This window comes from Hevea brasiliensis, chromosome 16, assembly GCF_030052815.1.
Source record: "Hevea brasiliensis isolate MT/VB/25A 57/8 chromosome 16, ASM3005281v1, whole genome shotgun sequence".
Taxonomy (NCBI): domain Eukaryota; kingdom Viridiplantae; phylum Streptophyta; class Magnoliopsida; order Malpighiales; family Euphorbiaceae; genus Hevea; species Hevea brasiliensis.
The window spans coordinates 63,651,349-63,672,217 of NC_079508.1; the positions used below are offsets into that span (position 1 = coordinate 63,651,349).

The 20,869-nt window shown below is 34.6% G+C and overlaps 2 protein-coding genes, 1 non-coding gene and 1 pseudogene across 3 annotated transcripts; 1 reads left to right on the top strand and 3 right to left on the bottom strand.

Annotated features, from left to right (window-relative positions):
• Positions 1-1,053: 1,053 nt before the first annotated feature.
• TRNAL-CAG (transfer RNA leucine (anticodon CAG)) lies at positions 1,054-1,134 on the bottom strand. Its single transcript has one exon. It is a non-coding gene; the product is annotated as a tRNA-Leu (tRNA).
• Positions 1,135-2,069: 935 nt separating this feature from the next.
• On the top strand, positions 2,070-3,043 carry LOC110654498 (protein SOB FIVE-LIKE 3-like). Its single transcript, XM_058138463.1, has 2 exons — positions 2,070-2,467; positions 2,941-3,043. Exons 1-2 carry the CDS (start codon positions 2,070-2,072, stop codon positions 3,041-3,043), a joined length of 501 nt encoding a protein of 166 aa, XP_057994446.1.
• A 961-nt stretch (positions 3,044-4,004) lies between these two features.
• Positions 4,005-7,661, bottom strand: LOC131174436 (6-phosphogluconate dehydrogenase, decarboxylating 2-like). The gene is made up of 2 exons (XM_058137753.1): positions 7,482-7,661; positions 4,005-5,801 (listed from the first exon to the last, which is right to left on the bottom strand). Exon 2 carries the CDS (start codon positions 5,791-5,793, stop codon positions 4,327-4,329), a length of 1,467 nt encoding a protein of 488 aa, XP_057993736.1. The 5' UTR covers positions 5,794-5,801; positions 7,482-7,661; the 3' UTR covers positions 4,005-4,326.
• Positions 7,662-9,842: 2,181 nt separating this feature from the next.
• On the bottom strand, positions 9,843-12,868 carry LOC131174687 (probable galacturonosyltransferase 9; annotated as a pseudogene).
• Between the last annotated feature and the right edge of the window lie 8,001 nt (positions 12,869-20,869).

Consider the following 20,869-nt stretch of genomic DNA (forward strand, 5'->3'; position numbering starts at 1 on the left):
CCCTTGAAGATAAAGAGGAATATTCGAGAATACATATCCATAAGAACGTTGATTGGATAAAGCAGTATATTTTTTAATTCTAACTGAGACTCAAACTCAAGATCTCAAAGCTTATTAATAATTGCTTGCTTTGTTGGTAGCTCATCTCATCTTAGTAGCACTCATATCAATAAGAGATAATTCTTTCCAATTTCCATTCTTATATAGATTTACTTCATCGATGTATATAAACTATGGAGAGTTGGAGACGTAGGCAATTAGTTCCTTATCCTTCTAAAGGAACTCTGGATGATAATTAGCTACTTCAAATTTCAAGCAAATTAAGATGCAAAATCTTTATGGAAAAGATGTTGCAAGAAACTGCTACATCAATTTCATTGCCCTACATTGTCCCACAGCTGCTGCTAACTACAAGCACAAAGCTAGCTCCAATGGGGCCTCCCTTTGTCTTCTATATTGCCTTTCATGATTGATGTAGAAGACTGGAATTCTTGAAGGTGTGAATGATTTGAAAGGGATCTGTTTGCTTTCAACTAATGCAAATAGATCATAGGAGTATATTCTAAATAGGACAAACTACCCTTAATCTCATGCAACTCGACCACTAAATTTAAGTACTGTGAAGTAAAAAAAAAAAAAGTCACCCATGGTAGTGAAATAGTGTCAAAGGATATAAACAGTAAACATGGTATCTAGCTATGTGTAGGCTATAGCCATGTGCAGAAGCAGAACATTACATCGGTCTTTTTGGTTCATCACTAGAAAACAGGCTGCTGAAAGTGTTAGTGGACGGCGCGGCGGTTGTAAACGCAAATGGGTAAAAAAATTGATGATGGTCTTGTTAGATGGATGGCATCAGAATTATGAGTCTTTGGAACTGTGCATAATGGGAGACAGCAATCTTGCCTCTTCCTAGGAAATTTTCTCTCTTTTCTTTGTGTGGATATATCCTCATGATTTTCCAATTCATGTCTATGTATAAAAGTATGTATCAAAGTTTATTGCAAGAATTAATAACCACTATATATATTAAAAAAAAAAAAAAAGGGAACTTGTCAAGAATGGGATTCGAACCCATGCCCTTTCGGACCAGTACCTGAAACTGGCGCCTTAGACCAACTCGGCCATCTTGACTTATTTAAATTTTACCACTGATACTATTAATTAACTATTTCTTAATTAGCTGATGGTAAATTTTTTTATTTTTATTTGGCTTTGACTCCAATCAGAGTTTATATTTAATGCTTCACAGCTTCGAAAATGACTCCAAATATATTTTTTATATCATTAAGTTTCAATTTTTGATATAAGCCTATTGGTTGTGACTTGTAAAGACTTTATTTGAAGTGAAATATTATTAACAAACTATGATTCAAACCAGCAATATACCACGTTTTGATCTCGGCAGCTAAACGACAGCAGCCTGCTTTATTAGTATTAGAGAAAACAGCAAAACAGGAAGAGAACAAAAGCCAGCTGAACTTAGGTAGTCTCCATTCAACTATTGTAATCCAGAAACATTTATTTACTAGTTGGCTTCTCCGAACATTTTGCCCACAAAAAGCTTACATGTGCTTCTGACAAGTTACAGAATTAAAGGCTTTAAAGACAAGGAAGAAGTGGGGAGGCTATGCTCTAACATGCTTGTGTGCATGGCTTTCATATTCTTTCAGGATTGAGGAATGGGTTTTTCTTGATTTCTTGTTACTAGATAGAAAGAATTCAGATTGTAAAAAATTGAAATCCTTATGGTCGGTAAAAGGCTGACTGGTATTCAAAATGACGGCTCCTCTCCTTAGGATCTTTACTTACCATATTTTATTTTTTCAATTTTTTATTTGTTTGCATAACTAATTAGTTAGGATAAGCTGGATTATGCTAGTTTAATCAGACAGTGTTGGCATATATAGCAGGTTTCAGGATGTCAAAGATCATTGTACCTCTCCTTAGGGATTTCATGCACTTCTCGAACTTTTTGTGAAAAGTGTCTCCTCCTCTTATCTTCTCGTAGCCTTCTTTGGAACAGATACAACAACACTATTCACCCAAGGAACCTCTCAGCTTCGTTAATGGATTCATCCAAATACAATTTAGCCACAGAAGGATGTAGCAGCAGTGAATCCGGATGGACAACATACATTGCCTCTCCCATGCAAGAAGATGACAGTGAGTGCAGTGACAATGACAATGATCACAATACTACCGCCAACGATGGAAATGCCGATGATGATGATAAGCAAGACAGTGATGATTCAATGGCTTCAGATGCTTCCTCTGGCGCACATCATCTCTGTAAACCTGAGAATGGTCGTCAAGCTAATCATGGAACAACTGGTTTTAAGCATGACAAGGGCAATAACTTCAAGCATTGTTCTCCAGCAACAAAATCAAACAGAAAGGACAAGAAGAATGATGTAAACAGCACAGAAAAGGACAGAAGACATTCTGCTAACAGAAAATACAGCAAGTAGTCCAGTTCAAGTGGTGCAAGACTACAGGTTCGTAAAAATCACTACATAAACAGAACAAACATGTATTTTCATTTTTAGTCATCCTTCTTGAAACACGTTCTACTCATCCTTTTCATGGTTCCTGATTTTCATTGTATTATTGAAATCAAGATCATCATATTGAAACAATTTCTTATCAAATCATTACACAATAAAGTCCATATATTTATGTGCCGCCATTCAGTATAAAACCTGCTTGATATTGCAGCTGGCACCTGGAATGAGGTTAGTTAATTAACTTGTTGATCATACAATATCATGAATGATAGAAGGGAAAGTCATATCTAGTTCAGGAAAATATTTTCTCATGCACAAATTTTTTTAATAATAATGGGGGGTCATGCGGCCATGTTGAGTTAATCAAGCAGCATCAACCAAGAGTGTGTGCTCTGCTGGAAAGAGCATAGATCCCCTCTTTGTTTTGTGGCAGGCGCAAAAAAAAGGAGGAGAGATCAGCACAGAAAGCAAACGGCAACATGGCTTGCGCGCGGATATTGGGGTTTCAAGAATATAATTATTTGGGATCAAGTTAAAAGGAAATGATACTTATTTCCAGGAAAAAGATCATAACACTGTGCCCATGCGGCAGTGCCCTCGTGTGCATGTTCAATGAATCAATACAACAGAGTATTTCGTGCTGGAAAGAAAATAGATCAACATAGAAAGACAAATGCCAACCACAAGGATCAACATAGATATTTATAGTGACAGAATATTGGCATGCTTATATAACTCAAATTCCGCAAACAAGGTGCAAGCGCAACAGCTAGGCGACTATAGAGTATGGGCTGTACCATCAAAATATTCAAGAATATATATATTATAACATACACACTATAAAATCCAGGAAACCTGAATTTCTTTTCCTAATGAAAACAAAAGGGAAATAATAATATAAATGAGCATGTTTTATTTGAGTCAGACAAGAACACTACGAAAAATAGACAAAGTTAAAAGGAGCTTACAAATTTCTTAAGAGGTAAACTCGTAGATTCGATGGAGTTTCAGCTTTTCACTGTCAGTAACGTGGAAGATTAAACATAATGTTTAGAATTCCTGAGTAATACAATCAGCTTTTTGCATTAAAAGTGCTGATATCCAGACAGGACTATTATAACAGAGGGAAAAGGACGCCAACTTCTGGATAGGGGAAAGTATGCCATATTTTTGCCCTTCCATCATTCTAGTGAACAGATATATATATATTATATTCTCTTCGCATAAAAGTATCCTACAGCATAAATTAATAGAATTATAGCTAATTATTTCCACAAAATAATAAAGATAATACCCTGTTTGGAAAGAGGAAGTGTAAGATAAGGCAAGGAAAGGGAGGAAAAATATGTAAATTATGAAGGGCATGAAGGGCGTTGAAAGGTAGGACAAAACGTTCCAACGGTCATGCTCCTTTAAACACTGACATGCAGGAGAATGGTTACCAAACCTCATAAAACCATCTGAACCTCCCTCCAGATAGTGTAAAGAGCATACAAAAACACCACAAACGAGAATCTCTTGCTCAAATATTTTCACAGTATTATTACACAAAGTGGCTAAAAAGTTCCTCAACTAGAAAAAGAGTTACCAATTTCAGCATTACAAATCAAATCTCAAGGTAAAAGCAGCAGAACTACCAAAGCACAACCACACATACAAAAGCAAGGTAAAGTCTCAATATAAATTGCATTCAACAAATTTGATTGAGATACATTTTGACGAAACAGGATTTGTGACACTTCTACCCATCAGAGTCTAGAGCAGAAATTATTATGCTTATTGAGAATTTTGATTAAGCTAGATACCATGAGGTGACACATTAATTCTTCAACTCTCTTGCAATCTTGAACCATTCAGTGTGGAAAGATCCTTCAGTATCAACCCTTTCATATGTGTGAGCGCCAAAATAATCTCTCTGTGCTTGGACCAAATTAGCTGGCAACCTTTCCCTTCGGTAAGTGTCAAAATAAGCAAGACTAGAAGACATGCCAGGAGTGCTAATACCAGAATTGATTGCCAGACATACAACCCTCCGCCAGGCAGACTGGCGCTCAATGATTTCCTTTGCAAACTCTGGATCGACAAGAAGGTTAGCCAGGTCAGGGTTCCTATCATATGCTTTCTTGATTCTGTCTAAAAACACAGCTCGGATAATGCAGCCTCCCTTCCAAATCCTAGCCAGTTCTCCCAATTTCAAGTCCCATCCTTTCTCAATACTCTTTGCACGGATCAGATTCATCCCCTGTGAATAACTACAAATCTTGGATGCATAGAGAGCTTGTCTCACATCATCAATCAACTTCTTCTTGTCCACCACTTGGTCAGTCAAAATTTCTCCAAAGCCACCTGCTTTGAAGACTTTAGCAGCTTCAACTCGCTCCTCCTTCAAACCACTGAGGAATCTTGCATCCAAAGAAGATGCAATTGTAGGAGCTGCAACTGATAGATCAGCAGCTTGCTGTACGGTCCATTTACCTGTACCCTTCATACCAGTTTTGTCCAAAACCTTGTCAACCAAATATCCATCTCCCTTGTCATTTTTAATTCCAAATATATCTGCTGTGATCTCAATCAAGAAGCTCAGAAGCTCACCCTTGTTCCATTCTGAGAAAACATTTTGCAGTTCCTCATTAGACAACTTTCCAACTGATTTTAGTACATCATAAGCCTCTGCAATCAGCTGCATATCACCATATTCAATTCCGTTATGCACCATCTTGACAAAATTACCAGAGCCACCTTTACCAACAAAAGTCACACAGGGACCACTGTCAGGAACTTGAGCTGCCACTTTAAGAAGAATGTCTTCAATGTATTTGTATGCCTCAAAGGAACCTCCAGGCATCAAAGAGGGTCCATGCCGTGCACCCTCTTCACCACCTGAAACTCCCATTCCGAGATAAAGCAAACCTAATTCAGCCATGGCCTTTTCTCTCCTCTCAGTGTTCTCATACCACTCATTCCCACCATCAATGATACAATCACCTTTCTCCATGTAGGCAGAGAGGGTCTTTATAGTTTGGTCAACAGGTGCCCCAGCCTTAACAAGCATAATTATCACCCGAGGCTTTTGGATTGACTGAACAAAAGATTCAGGATCATGGAAACCATATAAAGGAAGATCTCCCTCCTTTTTTGCTCTTTCAACAGTCTCATCAACTTTGGAGGTTGTTCGATTATAAACAGAAATTGGGAAGCCTTTCTCTGCAATATTGAGGGCCAGATTCTGGCCCATAACAGCCAGACCTGCGAGGCCTATTCGTGTTGGTTTTGATGGTGCAGCCATACTTTTCCCTGTCCAATAAAATCCCCATAAGATATACTTTAACAAATCAGTGCAAAAGTAGTAAGAGATGCAAGGACCTAAGAGGAAACTTTTTTTTTTTTTTTTATTCTTGAAATAAAGCTACGAACTACAATGTTTTTACATATTCTGGAATAACATCGAATGCAATAAAAAGGGAAGTTGTAGAGGAACCTTTACCCGATTCAGCAACAAAATCCGACAACAGAAAAGAGTTCAAACAAAAATTAACACAATTCCTTGTTTAAAGAAAACCAATAGTACATGATTTTGTTGACCACTAATTCTAGAATTTTAACTGTGTCATGGTTCCCTTCTGCTTCCCCATCCCCTGCCCTAGCACCACCACATAAGGTTTACACATAAGCTCCACAGACCATCAAAATTATCTCCGATAGACGCTCCACTTTTTCTCAACAAAATATTAGTTTCTATGCATCCTTGTTTTAATGAAACACTTTTAATTTTGTTATCAAATTTCAGTGGTTTTTCATAACATGAAACTTGTATCCATTATGAATTATGTCTATGATAAAGACAGTAATGACATAAAATAGCAAAGTAAAAAATGCAGGTTAAGATAAAAAAAAAAAAAAAAAGAAGGATCCCGGATTGTCACATGGAATGGATGATAAGAGATCTTTAAAAGCTAGATGTTATACATATATAGTACACCCACCACCCATGTTCAGGGGAAAATTATCCATGGCAATTTCACTGTCTAGTTGAATTTCATTCATTCTGTCTTGAATGAGTTTTGACCACTTTGCTCTACTTTTGTGGGGTGGGGTTGGAAATAGCAAAACCCCCATTGGCATTTCTAGGGAAAATACCTATTCCTATGTCTAACACTACAGGCAGCCTTCTTGCATTTAGCACACAAAGTTCCTACAGGAAGCCTTTGATATACATTTGATGGATTTGAAGGATTTTATTTTATTTCTTCAGTTAGATTAAATAAAACAACTTTATGATGCACTCACATATACACGTGCAGCCGTGCAAGAGAGAGAATAAGACAAGAAAAGTTATGAATCTTAAAAGCTAGTTGTCTAGTCAAGAATCAAGTACCCAATTTCCTTTCTTCTCAGTATTGACTTCCTATACTATTTTCATAAAAAAGAACCAATCGAAATAGCCTGACTAGAGGATCATCATTACCATTGCTATTAATCAACTGAATCTTAAGTTCAAACGTATAGGAGTGCCATTGTTAGTAATCGAATAATTAGATAAAGTTGAAAGCAATCAAATCACCTAAATGAAAAAAAATAAACACCCAAGTAATTCAACAAGTATCTGACCTGAAACGTCTCAAACTCATCAATCAAAGGAAACAATCAAAAAGTATTGTCATTTGAATAACACCAGACTGACCACCGAGATCATGCAGATCTCAGATCCGGTTATCGAAGCATTTAAGAAAAATCCTAACATGATTAACCCTCAGGCTATGAGCGACTAGATAAGGAAAGAAAACCAGATCAAGAATTCCAACGTGAATCCCAGAAACACTTTTGTCTTGCTTCATTCAAAATTAAAACACCAAATTACAGTTTCTCTTATGAAGATCTCCAAGCCAGAAGACAGAGATGAAGAATAAACCAACAAAATTCAACATAAACGTTAGAAAAATAACTGTGCCAAGCATTAAGAAAAAGAATACACACCTGGGGAAACGATTCCTGAGAACAAGAAGAGGACCCAGAAAAATCAAAGATCTGGGTTTTGAAGAGAGTAGGTTGTTAGGTGAAAATGATAAGGTGGAACAAATGAAAGAGCGGCAGATACATAAATTGGTGGAGGTGGAGTTTGCTGACCATGCGCAAACAGTAAGGACTCGGAATCTCTCCCCTTTCTTTTGAACATTTTAGGCAGGTCTAACTTGAACACCTTTTTGTTATTATTGGTAGAAACGGCGTCGCTTCATCATTAGTCGACCTTCCTTTTCTGACGTGGCAAGTGTTTGTTCTGTAGCGAAATTTATACCTTTCACATTTTAATAATATATTTTTAATTCGTTATGAAATAATTTATTTTTATATTTAATTAAATAAATTTAAAATTCCCAAACATTAAATTGAATCTAAACTTGTTCAAGTGCAAAAGAATATTAAATAAATAAATAAGTAAATAATAATAACAATAAAATGAATTTAAATAAAAATTTGTTGAATTAAAAAATAAAATTGGGTTTGCCAAATCAACTTGTTCTGGAATTTATGGAGTTGGGCTGCCCCCCAACCACCTCTCCCATTTTAAAGTAACATAGAAAATTCAAGGTCATAATAAATTATATTTAGATGGGTCATGATAATCAATTATTTTTTAAGCTAGGATAACATGTTACTATTACGTATTAATTTTTATATTATATGTTTTGATATGATCAATAAACATTTTATACTGAAATTATAGAATTCTAAATTATATAAATACTTCAATTTATGACCTAATTAAAATGTGCACACAATTAATCTAAATGCCACTTGACCTCCTTCTTATATGTTTCCATGTGACGTTCACATGGATGATGGAAAATTTTAATGTATATATTACATGTAAAATATGAGTTTCCCACTAGTGAGTACACGCCTACCTTCTCGTTGCCATGTGCTCCAATTTTGTTTAAAACAAACTATACATGGTCAAACAAAAAAAATACCAAGTGCATCTCTAAATTTTACGATTATTAAATTAGATATTTATAATAAAATTAATTAAAAAATATATAATAAAAGTCAAACCTTGAAAAATAAATTTATGAAAGTGTGTCACGTAAATTAATAAATACATTTAAAAAATTATTATGTGACATCTCTTTTATTATATAGTGTGTCACATAAGCTAATAAATATGCTTACAAATTACAATGTGACATCTCTTTTATTATTTTTATTTTTAAATTTATATATAAAAAACTAACTTATCATATTAAATATTAATTTATTTAAATATTTTTAAATTTCAACTATAAAAATCTTACATTTACTATTAAAATTTAAAATTATTTTTAGTATAATTTTTAAGAATTTTTAAATTTTCTTAAATTTATAATTTCAAACATTATAAAATTATATTCATTATATTATATATCTCTAAAATAATTATTTTTTAATTAGATTGCTGATTACATTAAAAAAGGATGAATTAATTTTAAAAAATTATATATATAATATTATTTACTAAAAATTATTTAAAAATTTTGAGTATATATTTTTAAAAAATTTATTATATTTAAAGTATAAAAATTTTAATAATGATATTTCTAAAATCACAGACATATATATATTTTTTTATTTTATTTATCTTTTTATTGGTATATATCAAATAATTTAATACTAATTAAAAAAATTTATTAATCAATTTATTTATTTATTAATTTTTAAATAAAATTTTAATTAATTAAAAATTTAATATTATTATAAAATTATAAAATATAATAAAATATATATTAAATTATATTATTAAAATAAAATAATAAATAGTCCACTATAATATTTTTATGATGTCATCATGATAAAAGATTTCTTTGTGCGAAGCGAGAACTCTGCGTGTGAAGGAATTTAGGGAGTTTTCAAGTTCAAACGCATTGGAAGCATTGTTTGGGTCTTTGTTCAATGAATGTTGGTCAAAATCGAACAAAGTCAACGATTTCTCAGGACCAACATGGAAAGTTCATTTTGTATTCTACAACGCACAAAAGGAGAAAGTCATACTCAATTTTGCTCCGTCCTAAGGCTCTTATTTGGGTCTTTTCAGGTAAGTAAAGCCTTGAAGAAAACAGATTGTAATCACTTTCACATGTTACATCTCTTACACAATTTTTTTCCTGAAAGATATAAGTATTTCATTAGCAATTAAACATTACATGGGCTAACTCAATTAGATAGGCTAATTAAACCTGAATCCGCAGACCTATTGAAAGACTAAACCCACAAAAAGATTCAAGCCCATATCTCAAAAAAAACATCCTAACATCTAGAATATACAAAAGGCCAAACCCATAATCAACCCTATGGCAAATATAACTAAAGGAACAGCCGATGGCCAGGGAAAGCATAGTAGCCAAGCTCAGCGAGTATCCTGGGGAATTTCTGAAGTCCGAAAATTTCAGGAGGCCCGTGCAAGATAACAGAGCCGAAAAACAAACCCCAAATATCGATGAGCGGAGCCTTTAACCTAGAAAATCGACAGAATGCGCGTGGAACCATGGGGATGCCGAGGCACAAGAAACAAAGGGGCAAAGCAGAGCTCTTCAACTTCTTTGGCTGTTGAGACTCAGCCACTATCAAGATAGGGGAAAACTCCGGAGTTTCCGTCAACCAACATAAACTGGACCCTCCCCAGACCCAGCACCATGAACTGCAAAGCCAGAGAGAACCCAACACCATTTTATAGCAGCACATAACTCGCCAAACCAACCCACAACTCAAGGATGGCTGGAGTGGCGACGCTGGGAAGACACAGCATAATTAGACCAAACTACAAACCCTTTCAAAGAAACTCAGATCTGCACTAACTAACCTACAAAAACGATATTTACAATCCACCTGATGGGAAAGGGAAACCCAGTACAAGGCAAAGAAAGGAGGAGGCCGCTAACACTGCAGAAATGAGGAGACGGACGCTCCCAGAGAAGAAATAAAAATACAAAGAAAATTTTCTCCCTAACAAGTTAGAGAGAGGAGGACAGAAACCCCTCTTACACTCAATTCAATCTAATAAAGCTATAACATTCATATATATATATATATATATATATATATATAAAGCATAGCATTGCTGCTGCTTTCATAATTCATAAGAAATTTACAAGCAACGTTCAGAATAGGAAGCTTTAAATGAGGTTACTTTTGAAGCAGATCACTGGAGGCTGAGACATCAATATTTTATGGGATCACATAACTCACTTTTCAAAGAACAGCACAGTTTCTGGATTTCATTCAAGTTTGCCTCCAGTACCCACTCTCACAATTCACTAACGCTTTATCAGACTAGAATCGACTTCACTCTGGAAAACTTGATAATTATGTTTCAACAGAGTTTGTTATCATATAAACCACCTTTTTTGGAGAAACTTGCCATTGAAATCTGTTTTGCAATGTCCAAATCAATGGATTAGTTACTAAGAAGGCATTTCTCAGTGATCATTCACATTTGGACAAAGAACCCATGATAACAGCAATGTTAGAGATAACGTTAAAGTGCCAAAATTGGTCAGAATTCTTTCATGACTAACAAAATTTGTCTCATTGCATTTTAGGGTAGAAAAAATTTCAGTCAAAAGAATCATTTCTGTACATAACCATTTTGGTTTAATATAATTTGAAAGTTACAATATGAGTAACCCAGTATGAACACTTACAACTCTTCATTGTGTGCCTTGACAATAAAGCAGCACAAGTGGTATTCAACTGACGACCAAAATTGCACGTCTGAACAAATTCCATATCATTGTCCACACATTTAGTCCAGAGATTCTTGTATTGATTCATGGCGATGTCAAGCCAAGGTTTCATGTTTCCATTGTAACGAACGACAGCTGCACTGATTGATCTCATCCATGCTAATACTTGGATTGCACCCAAGACCAAGCATATGCCAAGATTTGTCCAATGATTTTATTGTTGAGTAAAAGGTGATCAAGCCAGGTGGAACAGACCCAATTTCCATAGATTGCGATCCTCATTCTTATAAAAAAAATATGCACAAAATTAATTGAACTAATCTCTCCATCACAGCCTAAAAATGTAATTAATTCATTAACATTTTCATAATAAACAATTTCCTGCGTAGATTACTTTTATTTAGCCATTAAAAGCAAGACATTCTATAAATTTCTGATAAATCAGCAGCTACGTTAACAACAAAACACAGAGGAATTAAAAAGGAAGCACAGATACATACCAAGCTCTGCCAGTAATGATGCTGTTCAGTGCACTTTTCACGTCTCCAAGCTCTGAAGATCAAATATATCCATTCCATAAGCCCAAGCACCCGCCTTTGGATTAAACCGCTCCTTAATTAAAGGATGGGAGAAGTTCAAATACCAGCATAGCGATGAAATGACCCAAAACAGGTCTCAACAGCCCCATTCACCTTTCCATCCAAATCAATCCTCCACAAGCCTGTGAATTCCTTTTGAACCACGACATCATTATCAAAAAACAAAGTCTTATGCAACTTTGGATAGATCTCTGGCGGATAAAACCGAAGATGATTCAGCATTGACAAGTATTTGGGATTCCTGAACTTCATATTACTTGCATCCTTTGTAGCATTCTCTGCCTGATTCTGAAAGTAAAACTTCTGCAGTTTAAGATTCTCGAATCTCAAGTTGCCTCAAAACTGGCACTGGGTGGGTGGTGAGGAGGACGGAGAGAGCAGCGAGGAAGAGAAGAGTGAACATGGCGGAGACTAAAATCCGATAAGTAATCAGATCCTCCAACTCCTCGGCTGCCACGGACGGCGACCGCCATTGCAATTTGACGGACAGGGAATCTTGTTGGACGTAGAAATGTGATGTGATGTCAGTCTGGGCGAGTGGATAGATTTCTTATCGAAACTAAAGAAGCGAGAATGTGCAGTTCTAAAATGGAACGACTTCCGCATCGGTGATAAATATTATTTAATTGATTTGGATTTGGCAATAGTGATTTGTGAAAGAAAGAAAGGCTATCTTACAAGCTAGGCTAGAGCTGGACTACCCGTCTTTATGCTAATGTCATAATTAATATTATTGTTTTTATTATTTCAATTACTCTTAAATCCTCATAATAATGTATCATTCAAGGCAAGGTTTTATTTGATTTTCATGGTCTATAATGTATTATTTTATTTGATTCTTGTGCAACGTTATACCATGTCTGCAGTGCAGATCAGAAGGAAACAAAAGAAAAACTATGAACAGTACCTTACACTCAGGGTAAATCTTCCTTTGGCTAAAAGATCGAGATTCAATACAAGACAACAGGAAATTTTCGCTATATTTCTTTCTTCTGAAAGCAAGAGATGGCTTGCGAAATCTTGTTGAGGAATTCAGAACTAATCCCATGATATGTTGAATAACCATTTTGAGTCACAATTGAGGAGCTTTATCATTTTTGGATTCCAAGGCTTAAGTTTTCATTTGATTTTGAAGTCTCAAATACTATGAAGGAAATGAGTGTGAAAGCAATTTTCAAGAATGTAAGGGAACTAACAGAGCTAGTAGAATCTCCCGAATCTCTTGTTCTCTCAAAATTGTTCCACAAGTCATTTGTTGAAGCGAACAAGGAGCAGAAGCTGCAGCTTGCACTGCTCCATTGCTCATAAAATTAACCTTGTTATGATGTGATATAACAAGAGAAGTACTATTTTATGTTTTTCCTTATGATTATGTCCCCTGTGCACATTTGTGTTTATTACACTATGCCGGCAATATCTCAAGACATCCAATGATTCCATGTCATTATTATTCCTCCAATAAAAACACAAATCCAAACTTCTTAACCTTGTTATAATGTGATATATGCTCCAAGATCAAGCAGTTGAGATTGCAGTTAATGTAATACTTTGGATGATATATAAAATGGAGTCTACAGTATATACACTCACCAACGAGCTATTTCTATTAGTTTCTGTTCAAAAATGGTAGTCCATAAGCAAAATGAAATTAGGCCTTGTTATGAGGAAGTGTTTGTGTAAGAGGGAGGCGTGAGGCGAAATATCATCCATTAGAATTATATAAAATATACCACCTCCTTAGACAATATTTCCTAAACATGCACTTTATACAATCCTAATAGAATTAAACTACTGGTAAGTACCATCTTCCCATAACACTACCACGGTATTAAGGATTTATGCGACGAATGCATAGATAGACAGGAATCGCCACCCGGGTAATAACCGGGATATATTCAGTGTTTCTTTCGAGGGTCATGGATGACAACTTACTCCTTACAGAGTTTCCACAATCGTCATTACCATAGCCAATGTCTAGGTTCAGGATAGTGGGTACGTAGGGGAAGGTGTTAGGCACCCCTTACGCATGGTCTAACCTCGTTAATTCGAGTGTCAGTTCTCTACTAATGTTTTTAAAAGTCTTGTTTATTATTCTTTTATTAAACTTCATCCTAAAAAATGCAATCCTAATCCTACACACGCAAGTAATTCACAAAAGGATTGTTGTTTACACACAATTTTCATGCACAAGTAATTCCTATCTATGGGGTTACTAATTATTTAAATCATATTTACCATATGACTAAAATTAATTTATTATTGAGAATTTAATTTACAAACAAATTAAATTTCAAATAACCTTACATTTCTATTTAATCTAATTAATTAATTTTCACCAAGTTACCCTAAGGATAATTGAACTAAGTTAATTATGTACATGTGTAATTTATTCTAATATCACATAAGGCCCAAACAATCATAATATAATAAAGATTTCTAACATGCAAATTTATTTTACAATTACCAAGTGTTAAATTAAATTTATTTTACACGCCAATATTAGTTTAATTTACAAATAAGATTAATTTTAATTTACAAAGTATTTATTTAAATTAATTACATGCAAAAGTTAGTTAAATTAAAAACAAAGTTAATTTTAATTTACCAAATAAAAATTCTATTATTACTAAAATTTCATGCCAATGGTTATTCGAGGAGTTTAGAGCTACTTACCTGTTGGTAAATGCAGTTGCTATTGGGGTAAGTTACCCTTAAAAAAGGGTTTTCTCTTCTAGTATGGCAATGATATCCCTAGCTTACTCCCGTTTAGCTTTACATAAGCTCCACGCAAATGCCCTCTTTAGTACTTACCATAGGACTACTTACCAATTTTATTTGTAATAAAAAATAAAAAAACTAAAGAAAATAAAAGAAATAAAGAAAATATTAATAACAATTTACATTGAATTCTAACCCTAGTATCCTAAAGGGTTAAAATTTCTAATTAGTTACAACTACCTAATGGTCTAAGTCTTCTAACATGATCCAAACACTTCATAACACTTGTTGAATTAAAAGAACACAGAAAAATAGATCAAATCTCAATTAAAACCCAAGAAAATATAAGAACATGCATAAATATATAATTTCCAAACTCTGGCAGATTGACAGTAGCAAGAAATCCGATTTTTTAAAAAATAGTTAGACATGCCTAAAAATCATAAAAAAATTACAGAAGATAGCCTACATATCATACAAGATCATAAAATTTATAAATCAAACAAAACCATAATTGAATGGTCTACATAAATCGTAACTTTTCTAAGTGATAGAATCATACTACATTTTTGTAAAATTCATAACTCATTAACTACAATAGATATGAATGCAAAACCAATTGAAAAAGGTTCATAAGATTCTGAAATTAATTTTAGACACTAGATTTACACAAAAATATTAAGAAACAAGGGAGATATGGGCTCCACAATTTGGATATCCTGCAAATCGGATTTTATAAGAATCCTAACTTCAAACAGCCATAACTTATAAAATATTAAAGCTTTTTTAGTGATTATTGAGCCTAAAATTAATAGAATTTCGTGTAGAATATGAATATAATTTTTACAAATTTTTTACAGATTCAGAAAATAATGAAAAATAATAAAAATACGAGAAACAGAAAACTGAACATGTGCAGAGTTGTGTATCCCCTCAAATTAAATATGATTACATGATCTATATGAACATATAAAATAAATTAAAAATAAGGAACATAGAATTAAACATTACATGGCATAGATCTTGAAAAGAAAATAAAAGAACTAACATTTAAGAAATATCGCTAGAAAGAAAGAAGAACTAAAAGAATTTTGGCTATTCCTCTCTTTAATTTTTTTTTTTTTTTGTCTTCTCCTCCCCCTCTCTTTTTTTTTCTCCTCCCTTTTTTTTTTCAGTGGGGTATTTATAGGATTTTGGGAGAGAGATGTGATAGTATTTGGAGTCATAGAGTGATAAAGTTCAGATAACTTAAACAACTAGGATTGCAGAATTTAGGTGAGACTGAAATATGGATGAGGTGTTTCAATCAATAGGAAGAAAAAGAAAGGGGAAGGCACCAATAGAAAGTGAGGAAGAGGTGTGGTAGGGTTTGAAGTCCTAGCGTGATAAGGTTCAGATAACTTAAACATCTGAAATTGACGAATTTGGGTGAGACTGGGATATGGGTGAGATGTTCCAACCAATAGAAAGAGAGAGAAAGAGGTGGCACCAATAGGGAGCGAGAAAGAGAGTGGGGCCAATCGGGGAGAAAGAGTTTGCATAGGAGAGGGATAGAGAAAAATATATTTTCTTATTTTAATTTTTAAAAAATAAATTAAATGGGTCCTATTTAAAATTCATAACTAGACTTTCTTAGACCCATGACGCCCAATTAAACTCAATTAGGTCCATTTAATAACTACCCACATTAAATTTAAACAAAACAAATTTTTTTAAAATTAAATTAATTTCCCAAAAAGCATATTTTTTTTTTTTCAAAATCATGTCACAGAATTAATAATCCAGTTCCATGCCTTTAATTATATCTTACAGTCATACAATTTTTCATCATCGGGTTTTCCACGACCTCAATGCACATACTCATCACAAAATAAGGATCTACAGTTTGCCCCCCACTTTGGCGAAAGTTGAAATCATTGCGAAAGTATTGCTCAAGTTTCGTCAAAGTGAAACTCAAATTTCTAATAACTATGAAACATTGGCTATGAGGATTAAGTATATCTTGCTCGGTCGACATACTCTATGTTATGAGACTAGCTACGGTCTCATAATAGTAATAATTGTGTCATGTGAAAAATGAGTGTATCTTGCTCTGTCGATACACTCTGCGTCATGAGACTAGCTACGGTCTCATAACAGTAATAACTGTGTCATGTGAAAATTGAGTGCATCTTGCTCTGTCGATACACTCTGTGTCATGAGACTAGCTACGGTTTCATGACAATGGCAATCGTAATTTGAAATGTTGTGGATTCGTATTTAGGACCATAGTCCTAAACTATCTACGTATCTCTCTCGCTATCCTGAGGAAGAATCAGACCCACTCGTAGTTCGACACTTGAAACTGTGGTGATGCATGTTCTTCTACACCTTACACACCTACAGCTAACATGTTGATGCGTGTTCTTTTATGCCTTACACAACTATGCATATGCCCTAAACAATGTCTAAGGACTTACCAAAAAACATCTGTCATGAAATGTGTTGGGTTCGTATTTAGGACCGCAGTCCTAAACTACCTACGTATCCCCCTCACTATCCTGAGGAAGAATCAGATCCCTTCGTAGTTTGACACTTGAAACTGTGGTGATGCATGTTCTTCTACACCTTACACACCTACAGGTGACATGTTGATGCGTGTTCTTCTACGCCTTACACAACTATGCCATGTGCTATAAACAACGTCTAAGGACTTAACAAAAAAATATCTAATTCATGATTTGAAAAAAAAATGAGATGACTGGGTCTCAAAACTCTTTTTGTGATTTTTGTGCTTCTTGTATGCTGCTTGCTATCATGGGCATGCTAATTTTACTAGAGATTCTAAAAACTTAGTCCTCTGGGGGACATTTTTTTGCAAAAACTTTCTTATAGCCTCAAAGTTTTTTAGAACAATTATTCACTAAAAAATACTTCCTTAAGGTCACAATACAATTTCCCTCTAATTTTTCTTTTTCTTATTTCCCCATGGTTCATTATTCTAAAGCCATTTCAAAATCTTGTTCTGCCTTGACTCCTTTCTCTTCCATAAACTCAATTCTTTGTGCCCTAACTTTTACCTGAAATGCCCTTTTAGGTTTTCATCTCAGCAGGCTTGCTCTAACTTTTGTCTAAGCGGCCCCTTTGAGTTTTCCAACTAGCGAGTTTTTTTTTTTTTTTTTTGAAATTGGACAATTGTCAGGGCATTCATATCAAGCACCTATCTTGTCATACTCAGAAGACATAGATTAAATCAAAACAATACAGTTCAATTACTTAATCATTTGATGTATCCCTCAAGACACAAACATTCACAATCATAATTAAATAGAACATATTCCTAGTTAATGCAATAATTCTTTATTTATTCAGGTACACTATTACTCCCTCTTACATTTAGTTTTACCAAATTTTCAACCTTCCAAAGTTAGAAATAAGCTTTATAACCTGCTGAATGACCTTTTCAAGTTTTCCATCCAAATCTTCTCTCATCTCTCCTTTTGCCTAGACCACCTTTTGCAGATTTTCAATCTAGCATTTTATTTTTTTTTTGCCCTTACTTTTGCCTAGATCGCCTTTTGTAGGTTTTTAGCCTAGCGAGCCTATCTCACACAAAGTACCATTTGAGCCTGTCTAAATTGACTGGTTTTTAAAATTCATTCCCATCCAAGTCTGATATTGTTAACATAGCAAGATCTTTTTGACTATGTATGGGCCATCCTAGCTTGGGTTAAACTTTCCTCTTAAATCAAAAGGGACGGCCCGAGCTTGTTTCAAAACCATGTCTCCCTCTTTGATTTTTCTTGGCTTCACCTTCCTCTGATAAGCCTGCATATGATACAAGGCTCACATCCTCTTTTCATCAATCAAAGCTAGTTTTTCATATCTCTTCTAGGCCCACTCATTTTCTAGGATCTTAGCTTTTAGTATCACTCTTAAGGATCTGACCTTTAGTCCCATACACTAAAGAGAATAGGGTTACCCTCGTGGATGTCCTCGTAGTACTACGATAACCTTAAAAAACATAAAGGAGTTTTTCAGGCCAATCCTTATATGTTTCGAATATTTTTTTTTCCAACTAGAACCTTTCCATTCATATGGGAACCACACATTCCTACATGTACTTCTTTCATTATTTGCTCAGTTTATTTTTCTATCACACATGAGAGTTTGTAGAATTGCCCCTCAGCTAAAGTAAGCTGAGTGGCTAATCTATGAATTGTTGCTCTATCTCTTTTATTGGCTGATTGCGAGCATTCTCTCACTTCCAGAAACCTCCTTATGTCTTCATATCATTTTCCTTCTCACTCTAGGTCCACATGTGCTATTACTAATCCTTCATAGCATGAAATTTTACTCTTCATTAGGATAACTAGCTAAGTCAACTTTTGATCACTCTTTTCCTATGGGGACACCAATATGGCTTGGGAATCGACCATCCGATTTTAAGCTCGAGGCATGTGCTTCTGGTACTTTGTTAATAAGGTTATAAATTTATCTCTTTCTTCTTGGGTTAAATCATCAACTAACTTAATGTCTTTAAGATTATCTGGTGTACCAAAATTAATATAGATCGATTTTGATGCATTAACAGAAATGGATTCTAAATGATTATGAATGCTATACATAAGCCTATTAGAGAAAATATCAAACAAGTAAGCAAAAGGACTAGCCATGTTATTGATCTTCGCTTTAAAATCAGCATTAAGTATATTAGAAATGGAAACATTCAGATTACCATCGTGAGCATTACAAAAATGATTCAAACTTAGGGGTGTAGCTTTAAGTGCTTAGCTTTCATGTAGTCTTTAGATCAATGATGCTAATTTTCTGCTCTAATTCTTTCACATGTGGTAACCCCTAATCATATGTCAATGTAATTGCCCCCTCTTTCAAGAACTTAGGAGGCTTTGGCTCTTTTTCCTCTTCTGTTGGCTCATAGCCCAAACCATGACTCGTGATCTGCGCCTTCATCTCAAGAAAAGTCACCAGACCATCTATACTTTTTCCTAGGCCTATGCTAAGAAAAAACTTCATCCCTTTCTTCATAGTAGCCACTTTTAGATCCATTTAGTTTTCATAGATCCCAACAACTTGAAAATTAGACACTAGTGGAACTGAACCATCTAGTTATAATGCAACTATCTCCTCATCAGAATCAGTCCAGACATCCAAAGGACCCTCATCATAGCTAGAATTATCATAAATGTCAACAACCATTATAGGCTGAGGTTCATTGGGCTTTTGGATGGGTTGGATAGGTTCATTGGGCTTTTGGATGGGTTAAATAAAGTCAATAATTCTGTTAGGGTTATTTAGGGTGATGGAGATCATATAAAGACCTAGTGTAGGTGGAAATTTTGGTTAGGCATGGGGCTTTTTGGTTGATTTTCTGGGTCAATTATCCTTTTGGCATCAATTAGGTCTTAGATATCATGCTTAAGTTGAAAGCATCAGTCAGTGTCATGACTGTGGGCTTGGTAGAACCGATAACATTGGTTGATATCATAGCTAGGTGGGAGTGAATTTGGTAGTGGTCTGGGTGCTAAGAGTTGTAGGAGGTCTTGAGCTTTGAGACGTTCCAAAACTTCGGATAAAGGTTGGTTGAATTGGAAAAATCTTCTTAGAGTGTGAGACACAATTTGAACCTCAATAACTTTAATGCCACTTAATTGGCCTACCTCGAGGCCTCTTTCCAAAGTTGACCACAATTTTCTCTTCTAGCTCAAACATCTCGGCGTTCAATATTTCATCAAGCACGGCCATAGTTTCTTCCATCTTAAGTAGTGCAGGTGAAATTCTTACTAGTCTCTTCACTTTCCTAACCCAAGTGACCTGATTGGAAGTCTCTTTGGTGTGTTTTGAGGCTATGTTTGCTAAAAAAAAATAGGATTTAAGGGTTAACCTAAGTATGCTATGTACATGAATGCAATGCATGAATGGATCATTTTTTCCATTTTTTTTCTTTTTTTTTTTGCCTTTACTTTTATAAAACCAAAACCGAACCATACCAATAGAACCAAAATTGAACCACAACTAGACTATAAAAACTGAACTAAAATCGAACCAAAGATCAATCAAAATCAAAAAGAATAAAAAAATCTCTAGAACTGAATCTTCGCCCTCTTATACCTTCAACTCTCATGTGTAGGGTAAGAAAAAATTCTATCTTAGGCTATGGTACACTGGAAAAACCAACAAAGGGTGGTCCAGGGTGATCCTTCCCTCACAAACAAAGGATTTATATCCTTAAAGTTTAACCATAAGTAAGCATCCTCTTTCTTAACACGGGTTTTGAAATGGATTTAGGCCTATACACACATTGGGTTTATAGATAGGCCTAGGTTTATCT